Source organism: Varroa destructor, unplaced genomic scaffold (genome assembly GCF_002443255.2).
Source record: "Varroa destructor unplaced genomic scaffold, Vdes_3.0 BEIS01000004.1, whole genome shotgun sequence".
Lineage (NCBI taxonomy): Eukaryota > Metazoa > Arthropoda > Arachnida > Mesostigmata > Varroidae > Varroa > Varroa destructor.
In genome coordinates this window covers 10,580,402-10,599,917 of record NW_019211457.1, presented here as the reverse complement: position 1 = coordinate 10,599,917, position 19,516 = coordinate 10,580,402, and the positions used below count along the sequence as shown (strand labels likewise).

At 41.8% G+C, this 19,516-nt stretch overlaps 4 protein-coding genes across 12 annotated transcripts in view; all 4 read left to right on the top strand.

The window, feature by feature from the left end:
- Positions 1-3,247, top strand: part of LOC111248859 (uncharacterized) — a 59,419-nt gene extending 56,172 nt beyond the window's left edge. For all 9 annotated transcript variants that reach the window (XM_086988595.1, XM_086988594.1, XM_086988593.1 and 6 more), the window contains one exon: positions 900-3,247. In XM_086988595.1, the coding sequence (XP_086844721.1) occupies positions 900-1,852 (953 nt within the window). In that variant the 3' untranslated portion in view covers positions 1,853-3,247. The remainder of the gene's footprint in view (positions 1-899) is intronic.
- A 490-nt stretch (positions 3,248-3,737) lies between these two features.
- On the top strand, positions 3,738-8,297 carry LOC111250320 (uncharacterized). The gene is made up of 2 exons (XM_086988604.1): positions 3,738-4,678; positions 5,265-8,297. The coding sequence occupies exons 1-2, from the start codon at positions 4,651-4,653 to the stop codon at positions 5,798-5,800; spliced, it is 564 nt and encodes a 187-aa protein (XP_086844730.1). The 5' UTR covers positions 3,738-4,650; the 3' UTR covers positions 5,801-8,297.
- Positions 8,298-9,030: 733 nt separating this feature from the next.
- On the top strand, positions 9,031-11,932 carry LOC147755832 (uncharacterized; the record flags this gene model as incomplete). Its single annotated transcript, XM_086988608.1, is given in 1 exon segment — positions 9,031-11,932. A coding segment is annotated over 1 exon segment (843 nt). The 3' UTR covers positions 10,114-11,932.
- Positions 11,933-12,875: 943 nt separating this feature from the next.
- LOC111248858 (uncharacterized) lies at positions 12,876-19,510 on the top strand. Its single transcript, XM_022801874.2, has 2 exons — positions 12,876-15,907; positions 16,129-19,510. The coding sequence occupies exons 1-2, from the start codon at positions 15,550-15,552 to the stop codon at positions 16,785-16,787; spliced, it is 1,017 nt and encodes a 338-aa protein (XP_022657609.2). The 5' UTR covers positions 12,876-15,549; the 3' UTR covers positions 16,788-19,510.
- Positions 19,511-19,516: the final 6 nt, after the last annotated feature.

Sequence of the window (19,516 nt, the reverse complement as noted above, 5' to 3'; positions counted from 1 at the left end):
GTATATTTTTTCTAAACCATTTTTATAACGTATATTTTAATGTAACAAGCTTACTCATTGACAAAGCGTGTTCAGCCGTAAAAAGTGTCAAACTAATGTTTTGGCAAACTTGGCAAGCGTGACAAAACGTATGAGTGCGAGAACGAGAAGGTGCAATAATCAATATTTACGTGAGACAGAGGTAGACTGACAATGAAGCAAGCTAACTGCCTCCCTTTGGAGAAAAGAGCTTTAGCACACCTCGTCTACATGACACGCATGAGGCGATGTGCGACCATACCTATGATTGAATGAATAAAATATTTACTGTTATTATTATTCTGCTAATGTGACCATTTTTTGTGCCACCACACGGTTTTCATCCGTCCAGTTTTCTTCTACAAAAATGAGATGATTTTCATACATAAGGGATGACACCACTATAAGCTTTATATTTCGATTATATATATATATATATATATAATATATATATATATATATTTTTTTTTTTCGTACATTATTCTAATATCAAGTAATTACTTTTTTTTTTAAATAAACAAATGAAATCTGACTATATCTGACTGTACTTCGTGACATATCAATAAAGTAACAGCTTTTATTAACAAAAAAAACCACTATGCGCTTTCAATGCTCTTACCAAAAATATCTCTGGCTGATTTACGAACAGACGCCCTTATTACCTGAATCCATAGCTATTACTGGTAGATGTTGTAAGTGCAAAAACCTAGACGTGTACCTCGCGTACGGCTTAGGCTCCTATTAGAGCAACCTTATGCACGACAGTTCAATCATTCTATAATTAGTAGAGGTAGAGAAATTAGTTAGATGGAGGAAAGTACTGACGATGCCCATGATTATCAAAAGCGCAGACGAAGGAATTCTACTAACAATCGTTTCAGGTCATCGCCCGAATGCTGGAACCTCGTATGAAGCTGTTCGGCAACGGAGTATCAGAGAACTTGATGATGCAAATGGCCGCATTCCTGTTGACGACGAAACGAGGGCCGATAAACATTTCAAAAAGCTGGGCAACCTCGAACGTTTTCCGTTATTGGATCTTTGCGAGATTCAACTTCAACAATTACATCACCACGAACAGGTCCAGCATCAGCAGGGGTCGTCGTCGCCGCACCAACATCGTCAAAGACAACAACAACAACAACAACAACCTTGTCCGCCTTCAGGATTCGCTTCGTGTAGTCTGGAGGCGGAGCAGGCTTCCGAGATAGACGAAGCACAACACAACAGTACACTCATTCTTAGCACCTCAGGCAATTGCGGCAACCATCTACTAGACGGCGCTCTTGCTAATGATGAAGTGCAACATCAACGTCTTTGTGCCAATCTAGCGGCGTCTTCGATACCAGCATCTTCAATGGGGTCAATACCTGCAGCCAGCGGTAATCTAGAATTTCGCATCGGTGAAAAGATTCTTGTGGCTGGATCAACGGGCTTTAGCCTTACAAGTGTGAATGCTGGAAATATTCCCGTAACAAGCGGTGGAATGTCTGAAGAGGTATCATGTACCGTGTGCGGGAAACCTTTTCAACATGTAGACAATCTCCGACAACATATGAATGCACATCTTGGAGTAAAGCCATATTCATGCCGACGCTGTCCCTTCAAGACAACTCATCGTGTTTACCTTTGGCGACACGAACGCCAGCACAACGCTGCTGGTGAAAGTGGCCGAGGCCTTATTTCATGCGCGGTTTGTAGCACAATTTTCCTCTCCGACTATTCGAGAGCGCTCCACCAGCGCCGGTGTCAGGGAGGGCCTTCCGGCTCTGACAGAAAAAGGCCACACGATCTCGGTGAACCTAGCGGACGAAGCCACAATAAGGAGACCTGAATGATGAAACTGCAAATAGCTTTACACCTAATATATATATATATATATATTATGATCTCGAACCTGTCAATACTTCCTCCACCTTTGAGTTATTCTCTGAGCTGATTGCTGTTTAAAAAGGAAACGAATTATGCCCTTAAGTACTCGTGACAGACAAGAAACGTCCAAATAGTTCCACATAAACTTACCTGGATTGAAAATCTATCACATAAATGTATTACAGCAGGGGATATAGATGTGATAGGTTCAGTCCAAAGCTTAATTAAGCAGCTGATTATTTGCAGGACTTGTTGTTTGTGGGCGAGAGTGAAATTACAACGACTGCCAAACTGGAAACCCTTGTAATTTAGTAGTTCCGGTTTAATCTAATTTTAATGGATAGATGTTTTGCTTATTTAATCATGAACGCTTTCTTCATATATCGATGGTCAATACTTTACACCGGTGGGCAAAACCGCAGAACTACGCAATGTACAGAGACATTAGATACAAAGACAAGTAGCGAGATCTAGTCGTTCTATTTTCTCCCTAAGGAGAAGACATGTCAATCCCCCATGATCACTAAAGGGAAAAAGTTCCTGCTAATCGAGTTTTATATATATACCGAGTGCATTATCTGAGCAGATGTGTGATATTTCGAACTAGCTGGAACAAATAGCAACAAGGATCACTAAAAACAAAAAATGCTTTATAAGAAGCAGGCGCCATCTTGGTTGGTCAATGCTTACTAAATAAGCTATCGAACCCTAGTCATTTGACTACGTGACGAGTAGGCACTATATCATGTGTTTGGGTAACACTGCATTGAACTGTGGGGTATTTCTATAAATCGATGATGCTCATCATTAGCTGCGATTATTGAAGTACACGGGGGGTTGTCGTATATTGTCGAAAGCGAACAGCCGACGAAATTGGTGTAACTTCAAAGAGGGGCCATAAGATAGCACTAAGTCCTATTCAACTGTAATGCGTAGCGAAGGCACATAATTCATTTTGTGTTTAAGATCTAGCTATGATGATATATTCGTGAATAAACAAACGGTAATCTTCTCACGATGGTGAACATTATTCAAAGAGCGCGCTTGTAACACCACATTGCTAACAGCCTCTTCTGGTGAATTTAGTAGTGTAGGCATAAAATTAAAAGCTTTGAGCAAAAAATCAGAAGGCAAGGGGCGAAAAAAATTAAAACAGAGAACCGAAGGTAGATTGTATTTGTGTATGGTGAAAGATTTCATCCGATTGGAATAAAGGCGCCATATTTCTAGTCCAATGGTGGTCTTATGGTCATAAAGGCATAAACATTTCATTGCGGAAAAAACAAGTGGTTTTGTGGAAGACCCAGAGAGATAAAAAAATAAATATATTAGTCGGAGTTAGCGATGAGGCTAGAAAGTCATGCTTGTTATTTCTTGTTTGAGTTAAAATAAATAAATAAACACACACACACCCACACGCCCACACATGTTAAAGACACAATTTTTTTATCCATTTATTATCTGTGATTATATTATTAAGCATAAACTACTATATAGATATAAGTTTGAACCTGAATTTTTTTATTTATGGCAATTGGTTGAAGTGTTTAATGAAAAATAGTAACCAAAGTGCAATACATTGTTGTTCTAGAGCGTAAGTCAGAATATGAGCAGTAATGTTAAGTACTAAATATCAAAAACAAGAATTTCTCTCCAACTTGGCCAGCAAGTCCAAATTCGTGATTTGTAAATGTTAATTAACGATTCATGCCAAAGCAGGAACGGCCACTAAAGTTCGCCTGATTAGAACGATCCATGAAAAACTCATACTAATAGAGCGAAATATATTATAATAAAAATGGTCAATGCATTTTAAGTATTAATTCTGGCGAACTTACAATGGCAGTGTGTCCTAGAATTGACACTAAAATCGACCTCTTCTTCCAGGTTTCTGCCTTTAAAACGTTTCGACACGGCCAAAACAAGCAGGCTCTGTTTCGCAGAGCACGAATCATCTTCGCCTCGCTGTTGACGACTTCATTTAGCAGCATCTGTGGTTATCTAAGGCTATGATGGCTGTTGAGTCGCATAAGGCACACCAACGTCGATTGCCTTCATTCCCATTAACATGGGCCTACTCTATAATTGGCTGGCCGGCTGGCTACAGTTGCCTTCAGCTAGTTGCAACATCAGCGTTGGACCATCGTCGTAAACAGTTTTCATTTCCACAAGTTGTGGTATTGCGTTCTCAAGTTGCCTGCCGCTGGCACATATAGTAATGCGTCGTTGTTGTCGACGAGGTTACCGACGTAGTTGTTTCAACAGCCGGATCGCCTGATTGCCACCATACGTGAAGATGCAGCTTACGCCTGTGATTAAGCGCTTTTCATACTTCATAATACTGCCCGCTCGTTTATACCTCCAAACCGATCAATCTTTTTAGTGATTAACTTACCATCATTGATTGTTGACAGAAGCAGTAACTGATTTCTAGTGCTTTTTTGTCGCGTCTTTGTGTCTCTCCTACCTGTATGCTGTGCGTTGTGATTCTATGCGCAACAAAACATCAGGTTGCAGAAACACATCTCGATGAGGTTATCCTCTACCCATTGTCCTCTGCTCGTATGGTGATTTGAGCCTTTGATTGAATTTGCCGCGTGATCCGACTCTCCTGACTGACCGACTGATTACAATGCAAGCGTGTGCCGTGACTGCGTCGACTTTGTGCAAAGAGTGCTAGCTGCAGTGATACTTACTGATTATCACCTGGACTGACCTCGACAACAGAGTGAAATCGAGTGCACTAACAACAATCTCATCATGAACCAATGGGCACGACGGGGCAGCGGTATGGCTAAATTACTTCAACGGACTACTCTAAAACAGCGACTATCATTACAAAGGCGGGACGACTAGGTGTCTACATGGTACAGGATTAGAAACTAGTCTACCTTCTATCAACTATCCATTGTAGTTGTGTATCGATGATCGGTTGTCGTTTACGCTCTTACTAGTCGCTGGTCCTCAGGTAAACATAAGCCTACCTACCTGTCTGTGTGCAGGGTGCTTAGTGCCTGCTGTGTGTTGCTGCATGTGGCGCCATCTGGTGACTTCTCCTCTAACATTACTCTGTTTTTATACGTATTCTCTTGTGTTGTTGTTGTTGTTTTTCTTTTTCCCTTGCGTATCCCCATCCTTGTGTTTCTGTTTCATTTGGTGTCATCCGGCTTGGGTTCCTGTTATTGTTGTTGTTGTTGTTGTTGCGGTCTTAATTCGTCGTGGGCACTCGGCTGTCTTGCGGACCAACAACAATCGCGCACTCGGCACTCGCTGGGGACCACGGACGGCTCGGTCGATCGATGGATATCGACTCATCGGATGGCCGCCACCCCTTTCCCTTATCACGATCAACTCGGCAATTCCTAACCCAATAGGTCATGACGACCTGGTCAGCGCGGCAGACCTAGTTGGAGGCGGCAGTGCAGGCGATCTCGTCACTGGAGACCTAGTTTCGCCTGGCGATCTCATACCAGGCCATCATACCGGCGCTCTGATGTCGCCGGATGGAACCGTCGTAGCTGGGCCAGGCTCAGCAGGTGGCGCCGATCTCGCATCAGTCAACTCGTGTGCACCTTATCTCTACCGCTGTGTTCACTGCCCCTATCAAACAAACTACAAGCAGCGTCTGTTTGAGCACACTTCGACACATCTCGGCGTTAAACCGTATTCGTGTTCAATCTGCGGCTATAAATACTCGAAAATGTCGAATCTTCGACGGCACGTCCGAGAGGTGCACGAAGGCATAAAGCGACCAACACCCCGCAAAGACGGCGTTCGAAACAGCCCGGCTCAGAGTTCAAAGCTGGTGGATAAGGCCGCGCAGATGGCCTACCCTAGTAATCTGTTAAGTCTGCTTACGGCTTCGGCACCGAATGTACCAAAAGATTACCATCATAGCAAGGATAATTAGCAAAACGAAGATAATTAGAGGAAAAAAGAGAAAGGGGGAGAAATTGGTGTGGGCCAAAAGAGATGATGCACTGAGGCATTAGTGAGCGATATGTGGCAATAGGTCAGAAGTTTCATGTACTCAAACGAGACGCGTGACTTGATATGCATCCTTACTATGCAGCAAACGTGCATTTCAGTCCTCGTCGGATTCGTCCGTCTGTTAATCATACTACATCTTTTTTTACTAACTATCAAATTATACTAAACAGATTAGCAAGGTTGTATAGAGAAGCGCCCTCTTCAAAAACGATTTCAGTTAGAACAAGAAATGTAATCAGAAGGCCTCTTGATCATCGTCCTTACGTAATGACGATAATCTACTCATTTTTTCGTGGAATTATTTCCCAGCAAATTTGCGTGTACCACGCATAACAAAAAAAAAAAAAAAGAAATACAAAGGCGGAAACTATTTTACTTCGTTGTACTTAGGGGAAACATTAATGTTGAACTCTTGTGGTATTAAGCTTAGCCAGCCACTTTAGTCAACATCTTCCCACCAGTGTGTACATTCTATTTATTAATATATATATATATATATATATAATTTCTATACAGACATATATCGATTATTATACCGATAATATTATTGGATCTTAAGGAATAATGAGAAGAAAGGCCTGCTAGTCTTAGCTACGAAATGCGTAGTGCCCCTTTTGGGTCCACGCCTATGTCATTTTAAAATTCTAATTTATAATATAATAACAGTAATAATATTAAATTATATTATTAGTAGTATAATATTATATATATATATATGTATGTATGTGTATATATATATATATATATATATACATACATATATATATGTATATATATATACCGCGTAGACTCGTAAGATGAGAACTGCTTCTTGGAAAGGTCTCGAAAAATCACAACGTTCATAACAATGCACCAGTTGAGCAATTATCGCGCTGCAAAAATCACCCCCCCATGAATCATAGCAAACGCGCGGCAGAGCCGCAGTTGTTTTTCGAGAAATATTGCTTCTGGAGAAAATTGAAACAAAGTACTTAAACATATATACATTATATAAAAAGTAGGTATTTATTCTTAATTTATAACGTAGACCTACGCGAGCTCTTCTCGTAAATAATCGGACAGATTGCAGACTGCTTACGAGACTCTCGACAAATTTTATCAGGGTGGCTATAGCTCATCATAACTTAGTCTCCATCATCCTTCTTTCTCATCACCATAAAACTTTGATTTATAAAAAAAAATCTATTGCTTTTATTCTGGTTTCTACTAGGTACGCTAAGTAAAAGTTGGTGTAGTATTTATTCGTTGATTCCTATAACTACAGCTTGGTGCCCAGAAACAGCAGATGCGTGTTGCGAAACACGCTAGCCGTGCTCAGCGCTCAATAATTAGGCGTTGTTTTTAAGAGCTTATTCAATGTGGGTAAGGACATTTTAGGAGTACAAGGAATACTTGTACCTTTGTTTGCATCGCAGTGCCTTCTAGTCGGCTAGTTTGATAAACTAGGCCTCGACGACTCGTCGTCATGACTAACTGTGTTTTATAAAGCACATCCGCTGCCAGCTGAGGTTGAATCGAGAGCTTCAAGCCTAAACAATCGAAGTAACAAATCTGTACTGACAGCAAAGGCCAACACGTATAAGTAACGACACGGGCTGCTGATGTGCCTTATATGACGCTGCTATAGCAAAAGTACTTATTTTTTCAAGGTTGCCGCCTTTATAATAGAAGTGGAATAATGCATACATGGTATGCGTTACGAAAACAAGCGTTGATTTCTTGTTGGAAAAAAATATACATTTTGAATAGGTTAATTTTTTTAGTACAAGCTACGCAATTTAGCGCAGAAAGTGCTTTATATCTATACGTAACTTAATCTTGCAGACAACACCCAGGATACATTACATGCCGTAAAAAGGACACCGCCAAGTGCCAAGTATACAAAACGCAAATGCATCTATCCATTGATATTATTGGAAATGGAGATTAGACACGCTCTATTAGGAAAATGACTAGATCATAGCATCAAGTTAATAGAAAAACAAAAGCAAAACAGCTTTAGAATGTGTGTAGCTGCTGCCAAATCTGATGGTAAATGACGGAGTAACGCCAATTCATATTACTCTTATATCAACTCATATCTTAATCGTTCAGTCTCACCGAGGAATTGGTTTACTTACATACTAAGACAGAAAAAACCGCAGCTGTAGCGGCCACGATGTGATGAGTCATTAATGGTACAAATAAATATATATATATATACACGTATATATATATATATATGTGTGTGTATGACCATGGTAAACAAGGGCGCCCTCAGGTGCCCGGGAGAGCTTAGCCAACCGAATGAACACTGACCATAATCAAATATTATATATTTAGCAGAAGAAGTTTGGAGACGGCAGCAGCTTGGTTTTGTGTGAAATTATTAGTTAAAATAAATGAAACTATTTGCAAAAGACGCAAATATCACAAAATGGTGTCTTCAATTTTGGCCGATGAAGTCCCCAATGGAGGACGGAATCGGCTTGGTGTGAGCAACTAATTCTAGCACTAATGAAGCGTTGATTGCAAAAATGGAGACTGTTTGAAGGGCGGGTGCGGCGCCTTTCAGCACTTGCCATGGCACCATCTTAGAGCTGGCTTCAAATGAGTGGAAATGCAGCCAAATATATGTAGGGACATTACTCATGTGCCAAAGAAGTCAAGCGTAAGCACCAGCTGAATTGTATGCACTTAAAGACCATCAGTGGTCCGTTAGAACGCCGGTTAGTATCATTAAATACGTTGTGTGTACGTTTGATAGTGATGCATGGATCACTATTACTTAAGATTCATAGTGCTTCACTTTAACCGCCGCTTTAATCTTGGCTAGGCGTTGTTTTTTTTTTTTGAAAAACTATTGAAAAGCTCCATGTTTTATAAGATCATCTAGGATGAAGGCTAACACTGATCGACTTTGAATGCTGCTCACCGAATGTCGTTTTCTACGCATTGCTGAAGTTGTTCCAATACCATCAAGATGTCGCTGTGTGACAAAAATGGCGTGCAGTGAAATAATATATATTTTCTCTCTACAGTTCGATTGGCGTGTTGATTGATTTTTTTTTTTATAATGATGGTGTTGCTGCTGCTACTATGATTATAATTGCATTTTGGTTAACTGAATGGGGTGTCTCTCGTCTGCTCTAACCGCGGGCGCCCCTTTCAGAGGAAGCTGTGATTGCTGCGGTGACAACTTCTGGAAGTTCCTCTGCTGCAACGACGGGAAGTTCGTCGATCAGTCTCACTGGACTGGCCTTGCCAGCGTCGTCGGCTCGTAAAGGCTCTGCCCGCATCAAGAAAACGGACAAGGTGTTGAAAGCCGGTTCCACGAGCATTGCCGGTGCAAACGGGAGTAAAAATGTAGGATCTTCGGTCTGTGGACTAGGTTCCGCAGGAGAACGAAGTATGGGATCGATTCCTGGAGGAAATAAACCGATCACAAAAATTGAGCACCTCTGTACTCTGTGCCAATTCTCGACGCGGTGCTCGCTCGAACTCAACGATCACCTAAAACAGCATTTGAGCGATAGTGAGAGCACTCCGCAAAAGTGCACGTTCTGCACTCTCAAAGCGGAAAGCCTTGAGGCACTCTACGAACACGTCGGCAGAGAGCATCATCGGGAAAAGGAGTCTCTCACCCGAATGCTCACTGCATTCAAGTGCAGCCTATGTGGGTTACAGGCCAGCGATTATTCAACACTAAGCGGGCATTCGTGCGGAGATGATCTGATCGCATCTCCAGGCGCCGCTGGTTCGATCGGAAATGTCGCGCCGGCAGCCTCAAGCGGTACTATACTCGTCCCGCCGATCGGATTGGATCCATCAGAGCCTGTGCCGGCGTCTGGGGTCTACCCGAACCCCGACAATCACTCGACGGCGTTAAGTAGTGACACTACGGGAGGAACCGGAGGCAGTGGAACACAATACGCATGCGACTTCTGTCCTTACATTACGTTTAACGTTGGCAGCTTTCATCGGCACCGCAACAAGCATAAGTCAGCGCCGGCGATCAAATGCGTCTACTGTGGCCGTCCAATGATATCAAAATGCGCTTATGAAAGTCATGTTGCACGCCAGCACGTTGAATCGTTGCTCGGCACGATACGACAAAACATGGAGGGCCAATGTGTACGCTGCATGTTCTGTGACGAGCCCTGTGCACCAAAACAGCTTAACAAACATATCGACGTGGTCCATCAGAACGCTAAGAATTGCTTGCTCGACAGAAGTAAAGCGCAAAAGGTCTAATACGTTAAATAGGGGGGTTTACATAACAACCTTACAATACAACCTTATATACGTTGTCTCCTAGGGACTAAGAACCGGAGTTGATGTTATCTGTCTGTGCGACCCGTTAAGTGTTAAAAGTATTTAGAATTTAAACGAGGGCACGAATTTGATCTGCACCGATGAATCGGGAATTCTGAGGTGAACCGATGAATGTATGAATACAGTAATATATGGATGTGTGCTTGTATGAGAGGATGTGAGAACAAAACAAACGATGACGAGAACGCTGTCCGAACACAGGAAAAAAATGCTGAGCTTATTATGCTAAAAAGGTGAAAAATCAATCAATCAATGAAACATATTGTTGCCTTGTTACGATGTTCAAAACAGATATGGACAATTACCGTGAATTAATAATTTTGTCTATTATGATGACCTGATGTATTGGTATTGGAATATCTTCGAATTGTTGGAACATAATCAATACGCCATATATACACACACACACACACACAGATGCAGACAAAAATACAGTTGTAATCAGCAATATTAATAACAATTATTATATATAGTTGTAATGCGCATAGCAAAAGAGACTTACTTTTAATGTTACTCTGAAGCAGCCGGCCGGCCGGCTGGCGGGCGGACGGGCGGGCGGGGAGGCGTCTAGTACATTATCCCAAGACAAGCATAGGAAGGCTTCTTTTCAATAGACGCCTATATTTCAGATTCGCGAGAAGAACACAACAAGGTTCCTAAGGAGTGCGCAAGAAGAAAAATTATAAAGTACGTTGGTAGAGCATTATCGGCTCGCACAAAATACATTGAATATGGATTCACTCGTTTGTCATAATACAATATACTAGCAAGGAAACAAAAAGTAGTAAGGAATCGAAGCCTTCGGCGACATACTCTTGTCCTGTACATTTTCAGGACCATGTAGTCATTTAGTCTTTTTGCGCCGCGGGAAATCCAGCACGGGATCGCTACCCACTAGGGCTTCGCGCTGGCAATCAGGTGAAGAGACAGGTCCCATATTTTTAACAGGTTGTACGAGACCTGGGTTATTTGCATTTCAACTGGGTACAAATGCTAATGAAGAGGGGTAGTTTAGATGCGAGAAAGAGATTGTGTTGCAGCTCAGTGACAACGCGCAACAGGCGCACGGCATAATAATGGAATTTGTGGGTTTTTTTTTGCCTGGTAGATTATCGCCGAGCAAATCGAGCGTAATTAATAAAGAGACCCTTATTTTTATCAGTTCTTCGAAAGCAGTTGCCCCTGCGTTTCGTAGTTCTTGAAACCGGGAACTTCGGCGGGAAAACTGTTCAGCTGCTACTGTATAGAATCTACCTAGAAACGTCGAAGACAATTGTTTAGGTGTAAATTACACAGTAATCGAAGAACGAATGTATCCATATTAATATACGGGCTAAACACGAACCACGGCAGGAGCGAAAATGTGACGGTTATGCAAAACGTCATAGATAAATGACTAAAAGATTCTCTGAAACTTTCAGAAAATTAATAATTGTTAAATTAATAATAAACTTGTAATTATGCTGTAGCTGAAGTGGGGTGACTATTATAGGAAATATATTAACGGCTGTATTTTGTTTCGCTTTCCAACCCCCCTGCATTGTAAATAACAACAACAACAACAACAGTAATGGTCATTATGATGGTAGTGATGATATACGATCTGTCAATACGAAAAAAAAGCGAGTGAGAAGCAAAGATGAGGGGATGTTTGGCTTGTTTCAAGCAATCACGCTAATGACGGTAATTATAATGACGATAACAATAATAAAATAAAAAATCAAGACTATAAACGGAAGGTTTCCCGTGTGGTCTATATAAATACATGTATATATACATATATATATATATATATACATATATATATATATATATATATATATATATATATATTCCTGGACAAACGCAGCTACACGGATTTTGCTGCTCACATAATTTAGTGATATTAGTTTTGCTTTTCTAGGTAGACATCTTGAAAGCCTATCACCCCCCTGATCCTGCCCAGAGGAGAATGTCCTCAATATTTTTGAAGGCGTTCCTAGCGTTCATATTAAATTACCATCAGAAGATTAGAAACTATAAATTATAAGATCACTTGCTATGCATGCAAAATCTTAAACACTATATGTTTTATATATATACACATCGAACATATATATATGACGGTATACTACATATGCAGTACAAAGCACAGCCAAATGAATGAGATTACACGTATTATTTCAGCGCTACGGTTGGCGGATAGCTGCAAAAGCAATTGCAGTGTCGTCAACGATGAATCGTACGTCGACGACACGGACAATCAAGTGATGTCTTCAGAGATTGTCGCCCTGGCGGCCGCGGCTGCTGCCTCTGCCCTGTGTTCACCTGCGTCATCGCAGACTGCCAACTCAGGCTTCAGTTCTATTGTGATCGGAACAGCCGGCAGCAATTCCGGCTCCTTCACGTGTCCCATATGTACGTTTTCGTGTGATAATATTTCTGTACTACGCTACCATGAAGGACTACATCACAGTGGAGGACCTCGTCCATTTGCTTGCCACCTGTGCGATTATCGAGCGAAGGTTCGATCGCATTTGACTTCGCATCTCCGGACGCACACCGTGGATCGGCCATTCTCATGTCCGCACTGCGAGTTCACAGCGAAAAGACCTAATCATCTCAAGATGCATCTGGAAGTGAAGCATTCGTTAGCGTCAGCGGTGGATCCTGGCACGTCTTCACCATCGCCGCCCGTAGTATAAGTGCTCTTGGGGGCGCAACCCCCAGACAATCGGAAGGCTTCGAGCTCACTAAGCGGATGTTCCTTTATTTATTTAATTATATATAAATGGAGTCAGCAGTAACACAAAGATGGATATTGTTAGTTTTTATGAACAGAAAGTAGAAATACTGTCCGCCGTAGAGCTCTCTGCATAATTCCAAAGACAAGTCGTCCTCATTTTCGCTTTAGACGATAGATACCATTGCACTTGACGAGTCATCATCGTTGTCCATTACTTAATGTACCGTATATATATAAGGTAATAAATACTCAATGTCGAGGCTTGAGTGCAGACTAAATACAATTGAGCTTGAGAGTGTTGCCGTAACGCACTTTATAAAATTCGAAGGAGAACTTGAATTAATCCTTTAGTGGGACGATACCTTTGGTCTGCCTTATTCGTTTTGTTCGTGAATATAATTTGTCCATAGAAAAAAAAACAACTGCATAGCATTTTTCTGGTTAACGGAACGCTCAAGTCGTCATATGAATCCTTGGCAATTATTATTAAAAATTTCATAAGAGTTAAACGAAACCCATGACAGTCACCAGGCAAGATAGGTCCCGTGCTTAGTATTGTGGAGTTTTGTTCGTTGTTTGGTGTCGCTAGTGCCATAGTGTAGGAAGAATAGTGAATTTAACTACTGAGCATAATTGTTAGCATTTTGTCTAGTGAAATGTTAGCGTAACTCCGCTCGGAAATTGTTGCGCGATAAGTAATAATAACAACAAGAGACAGTAGGACATTTCTAAGATAACACCCATGCCACCATACTATGCATTGTTAACTAGATGAACCGGTCTCGTGCAAACAGAACACCACTGATTATGAAGAACTCAAACAAAAGTAGAACAACCAGAATAAACCGTGTGTATAAATAAGCCATGCGCATTGTTGCATTAATTAGTTGTTTTCGAATGTTTGCGTGTATTTATTACAGTGCTCATGTAGATTCACAAAGCAGTATTTCGAAAAACGACGACTGATTGCATGGAACTATCTGATCTAATTGTTAGCCTGTAACATCTTAAAAATCGGGGCTTTTCTTCTAATGTGTTTATAGTACAAGGTGTTTGGTATCAACATAAACATGTCTGCAGTCTAGACGTGATCAGAGCATCCTACATTTGTTGTCGTTCGATGGAGCTTTTCGAAAGGTTTTAGCATCGTTTGACAGTATGCAGCAAAACTCCCGACGACAACTTCGATAATAACAACTTCGAGGTAAAACGAGACGCAATAGTGGCGCACATCTCCTCCAGAATTATCTACAGAACTCGACTAATTTTGCTTTTTCTTTCAGATTCTCTGTGTCGTTTGCATTCTGTCTGCTGCGAATGGCTGCGAGTGTATGAGGTGTGGTCCGAGTGCGTGACTAGCGCGTGGCATACGTGTGCCTCTATCTTCTATTCTTCATTTGATCATTTATTTATCGCTACGCTGATTATCGTTTAATTGTGGTATCTCTGTGTGTGCGTGTGTGTCTGACGTATAAACAGTGGCGTTCTGCGCACGTGTTTTCATCAGCGACGTGTCTATTGATTTAATGTTAGCGTATCAAAAGGGGCTTTATTATTGGTTGCAGACGGTGTGATAACACCGGCTGATTTCTGGCAGACGTCTAAATAACAATAACGCTTCGTTCGCTCATCTCACATTTAACGTACGGGCTTTTGTTGCGGTGGATATTTATACTAAATCTGTATAAAATACAACAATATTAACGTCCGCGAGCATTTTCTTCTATGTTCACTAAAATACCCAATGAGAAAAATAAGCTTGTAAAAAATAGTATTTTCGTCTTTCATCTCCAACAGCTTCGCTCCTTGCGTATTAGATCACTAACCCTCAATATCATTATACACAAGCTTGATAGCAAACAGAAGATGCCATTAGTGTATCCACATAGCAAATACTCTCCTATATGTTATAGTCATACTTTCATCAGACTTTCCATTTAAGTCCCCCCCAACGTTGCCGCCTGGATGAAAAAACGTATCACGCACAGACACACATGCGATGACAAAGTATAGTGCTAGGACGCACACCCGATTCCGCTATACGTCCAGCAATAGCTGAAAGCAACGCACAACAGTTTTCTGCTTGTTGCCGCAGTTGATACATTTTACCTGGAAATCAACGCATTACCGACGTTACTACGGCCGTCATGGCAAATGTCGCAAATCACATCTGCGCTCTTTATCATGGCGATGGTGACGGTGATGAGTCATCGGCGTTCTTGGGAGGTCGTTGGAAAGTTAACACCAAACGAATGGAGAACATTGCACTGAAGCGAGATAAAAAGATAGAAAGTCAATGCTTATTACTGCTTAATATTGAATGTGTGTTAGCTAGAGAGAGAGGGGGTAGGGAGGAGGGGGGGGGGTAGGAGGGCGTGCATGTACGACGTGCTGTTACGAATGTATGTATCGCGTCTTATTGGAATGTCCGCTTTGATTATCGCTTGCCTATTTTTTTTCAGTTTCTTTGCATGCAGGTGATGAATGAATAGTAGTTATTGCTTCAAACAAATAACAAACAAAGTAGCTAAAATGAGGTAAAAGTACGAAGCCGTGTGAATGAAACCGATGCGTGTGGCGTATGTGTGTCTATGCGGCCATCTCGTTTTGGAACATGACTCTTTTCAGGAATGGGAAGCGGGTCCGTAAAGGACGATAGGACAGCGCTGTCATCGTCGTCCTCTACAGCAACAGCAGCAGCTGCGACAACAGCGCCGATGGACGAAGACCCCCAACTTCGCAACATGACTTACGTTCAAGTTGGAGCACACGTGGCAATGTATCGAGGAGGCGGTTCCGGGTCGGACAGCTCACAGACGCTCTATGTCTGCACGCATGGGAATTGCAGCTTCCGCACACACTCGTATTCAACGAATTTGCGCAATCATCTAGCGGAACATTTCGGCGACCGTCCCTTTATTTGTGGAGACTGCGAATATCGCAGCGAGAGATTCGATTCGCTTCGCAAGCATTGTCGAGTCCATACAGGTAAGTTGTCTGAACAACAACAGCAACAACAACAACAACAATAACAAGGGATTAGTCGCATAGTATGTGCCTGTTGTAATGACAGAAAAAACATATAGTCAGATAGAATATTCTTTAGATGTTGAAGATTTCCGGGTCATTAAGTGAATCACCGTCGTCACTATGTAATAACACGATATTACTTTGATTTTTGACACGATCTATTTCCGCGACTGTTCCAGGCGAGCGACCCTACGCCTGTCCCGTCTGCGGCTATCGTTCCAAGACCAATTCGAATCTTCACGCTCACATTCGGACCAAGCACAACATGCCGTCGGGCAAAGCTGAACGAATGCCAAGCATCTGTGCACAGTACGACACAACAATAACAGCGACATCCGCTGTCTCTGCAAGCCACAACATGACCGCCGCGGGAACCGTTCTCAATCCGATTGTCACTGGAGGCGTCACCAGCAGCGTTGGAGTGCCAGGACCAATCAGCTTCGGCATTCCGAGCGTCGCTGCGGCTGCTGCTGCTGCCGGCTCTCCCAGCGCCGCGGTTAACGGAAACCGTGGCCACAACGCAAGCAGCAGCGGCGGTGAAGCCAGTGGATCGTCGCCCGAAAGCGGGCCCCGCTACCATGAAGTCCCTATTAGCCTGAACACTTTACCTATTCCGATGAGTCTATCATCGCTTTCCATTCCAAACTCATTCCATTTATCAGCAGGAGCGACACAGGAACCACCTATTGGCGGCCAACAGCAGCCCGAAGTCGCCCACCAGAAACATCATCGTCAGAGATCAGGCAGTAACGCCTCGCAGAAGGACTCGGCGGTACCAGATCGACAACCACTCGACTATTCGATGGGAGTGTTCGGGGTCAACAGGCCGAGCATGTAGAAAAGTAGGCCACGAGGGTCTTAAGCGTCAAATCAGCCGATTAGAATAATTGGACTTCGACTGGAAAATGGATCTCATCTTATGCCGATGAACACACTAGACGAAATATCATGCTCACACGTTTGAAGTACTAACGCGACTCTGGCGTTGTCACGCTGCTACGAACAACTAGCTTACTGAATAGTACTACCAATGGCTAGAGGTTTGATATAATAATATCTATATTTATACAATGCGAGTGCGAGAAAGAGCGCAAATCAAAAAGGAATATTGCACACTTCGACAAGTAACGCTTCTAAAACGCCCGCTAGGAACCTGGGAACAAATACACACAATTGCAATAGCAATATTATAAACACGGTAACCTGAATTGCCAAAGGCCACTTTAGTAACCATTATAATAGGGCAAAAAAAATAACTATATTTTAATGACGCAAGCCGGAAGCAGGGTATAAATATCGAGGAAGGTCCATTACTACAGCATTATGCTGCAATAAATAAAATTACACACACAAACACATAAAATATTCCAACGCATCGAAACATTCCCTAGGTAATGTTGAGTGTCGATAGGAGTTCGAGATAATTTATTTATAGAATAAGTTCAATTGTTCTGTTTATGTTCTGTAAGTTGCAATGGAGAAGACCTAAGTATCTTTGTAAAGAGCGCAGAGATCGGGGAGAATACGTTGCTATCTCTGTCTTTCGCTAGAACAAGTGATTACTTTATAAAGGCTTTAAAAACAGAGTGAGGTGTACGCCAAGCAAATTACGCAGCATTTGTACAACTGGCGACACGACTTTATGATGCTTTAACTTTATCATTCATTTAGCGCATATTAGTTTATATAGTGATCATGTCTGGTGATCATTGAGATCAGTATTGCGCATAGAATAGGCGGCAGAACAACTAGACAAAAGGAAAAAAGCAATGCCTGATATCGACCTGCTTAGAAAGCAAGAAGAAACTACGACACTACGCGCCATACGTTTCGTCCTTTGCTTCACTGATCAATTGGCTTAACACTGTTAGCGTCCCATAGTAAAAGTACACCCCTATTGGGGCTAAATCAGTTCACTATGAGTGTGGAAAAATGCCATACGGTCATATGTAAATGCGCTGGCACATTTGCAAGCTAAGCGTTTTGCTGCCAACAAAATATCGCTACCACACCCACTATTAAAGCTTCACCAACAGCTGTTATCACCAGAGTGTTATCCTAGAAGGTGTAAAATCTGTTTTTCCCGCACTCAAATTACTCTACACTAGATGGTAATGATAGTATCAATTGAGCTCAGGTGAGAACCATTTCAAAGGGGAAACATGTTCACCGAACCAAGAAGCTTATCAATGTGATCACTACAATGAAGATATAGCTTACTACTACAGCCGATCATCATCGCCGTCATTATCACCATCACCATAGTAATAATGATCATCATCATCACCGTCATAATCATCACAATAATAACGAAGCATGTTCATCGATAAAGCTATAAAAACTATGTAACGTTACTACTGTTATGTCTCAGGATGAACATTATACTGCACACATTCCATATTATTGTGTTTATGTTTATGATGAGTTGACGTGTTGTTTATGTTAATAACGAGTCGGGTGCATTGACGATTGTGTGCTCTTCTTGTTTTCTATTATTCTTATATTATTATTAAAACGTTGTATCTGTGTTTGTTTTCTCACCCTTCAATATTAAACCCTTTCAGATTGTATTTCTTCCGGCCAATTTAGCGGGGGCGCGCTGCCTTCCACATTTCGAATTTACCAGACTGTCAATTCGTTTGTGACAACGCAATTCTTTTGATTCATTCCGTTAGTTGATAACAGCAGATCTTGCTGTTACATGATCTCATTTATGAAGTAACGTATTAAAAATACGATCTTGAGACCGAATGTGTTTCTTGCTGTGTCCGTGTGTTTATGTGCCATGTAGCTGCTATTGTTTACCCACTATTGACCCCCTCCAGACGATGCTATCTTCAAGGCGCCGCTATTTTCCATTGACAATGCAAGCGATGTGATCTTGTTGATTTCATTGACACATCCTATAGTTGCCAAGCGCAGCGTTCAATAATTCCATACTTGATCGTGGCATTCCATTGCATGCGATCTCCAATTCAGCACGTCCTGTATCCTGGTCTCTGTGTTTAATGGCCAGGATGTACGCTTTAACCCACTGAGCATTTTTATACTTGATTTTTTTTATCGTCTGTCCCATCGTACGAACCTTGTATGTAGCTAATACTACAACCATTCAGGTGAAAACGTCTATTCTTCTCCGACACAGAGCAAGCGGACTGTCGTCCGCTCGTAGGGACGAGGTTCTGATTAAGCTATAGCTAAAAGGCTTGGCAAGGTGAAAAGTACCTAATTTTGGGGAAGTATTTTCCCTCACATAGTCTGAAACGCAAGCACAACTTGCCGCCTTCTTTCGCGTAAAGGACAACAATGGCCATTCGCTTTCCCACAAACGTACCGTGAAGTGAGCGAACAATCAAAATATATACATGTATTTATTTAAGTAAGACAACAGAGGCGACGTGTGTTAGCGATCAAGCTAAAAGTGTTTTTTCAATACAACAGAGAGATGGTACAGAATGAATGGGTAATGCCTGTCCATCGATAAAGATCTAAAGAATATATAGAAGTCGAGCGAAGAATCAAAATATATTTCGATAAATGCACACACACACACACACACACATATAT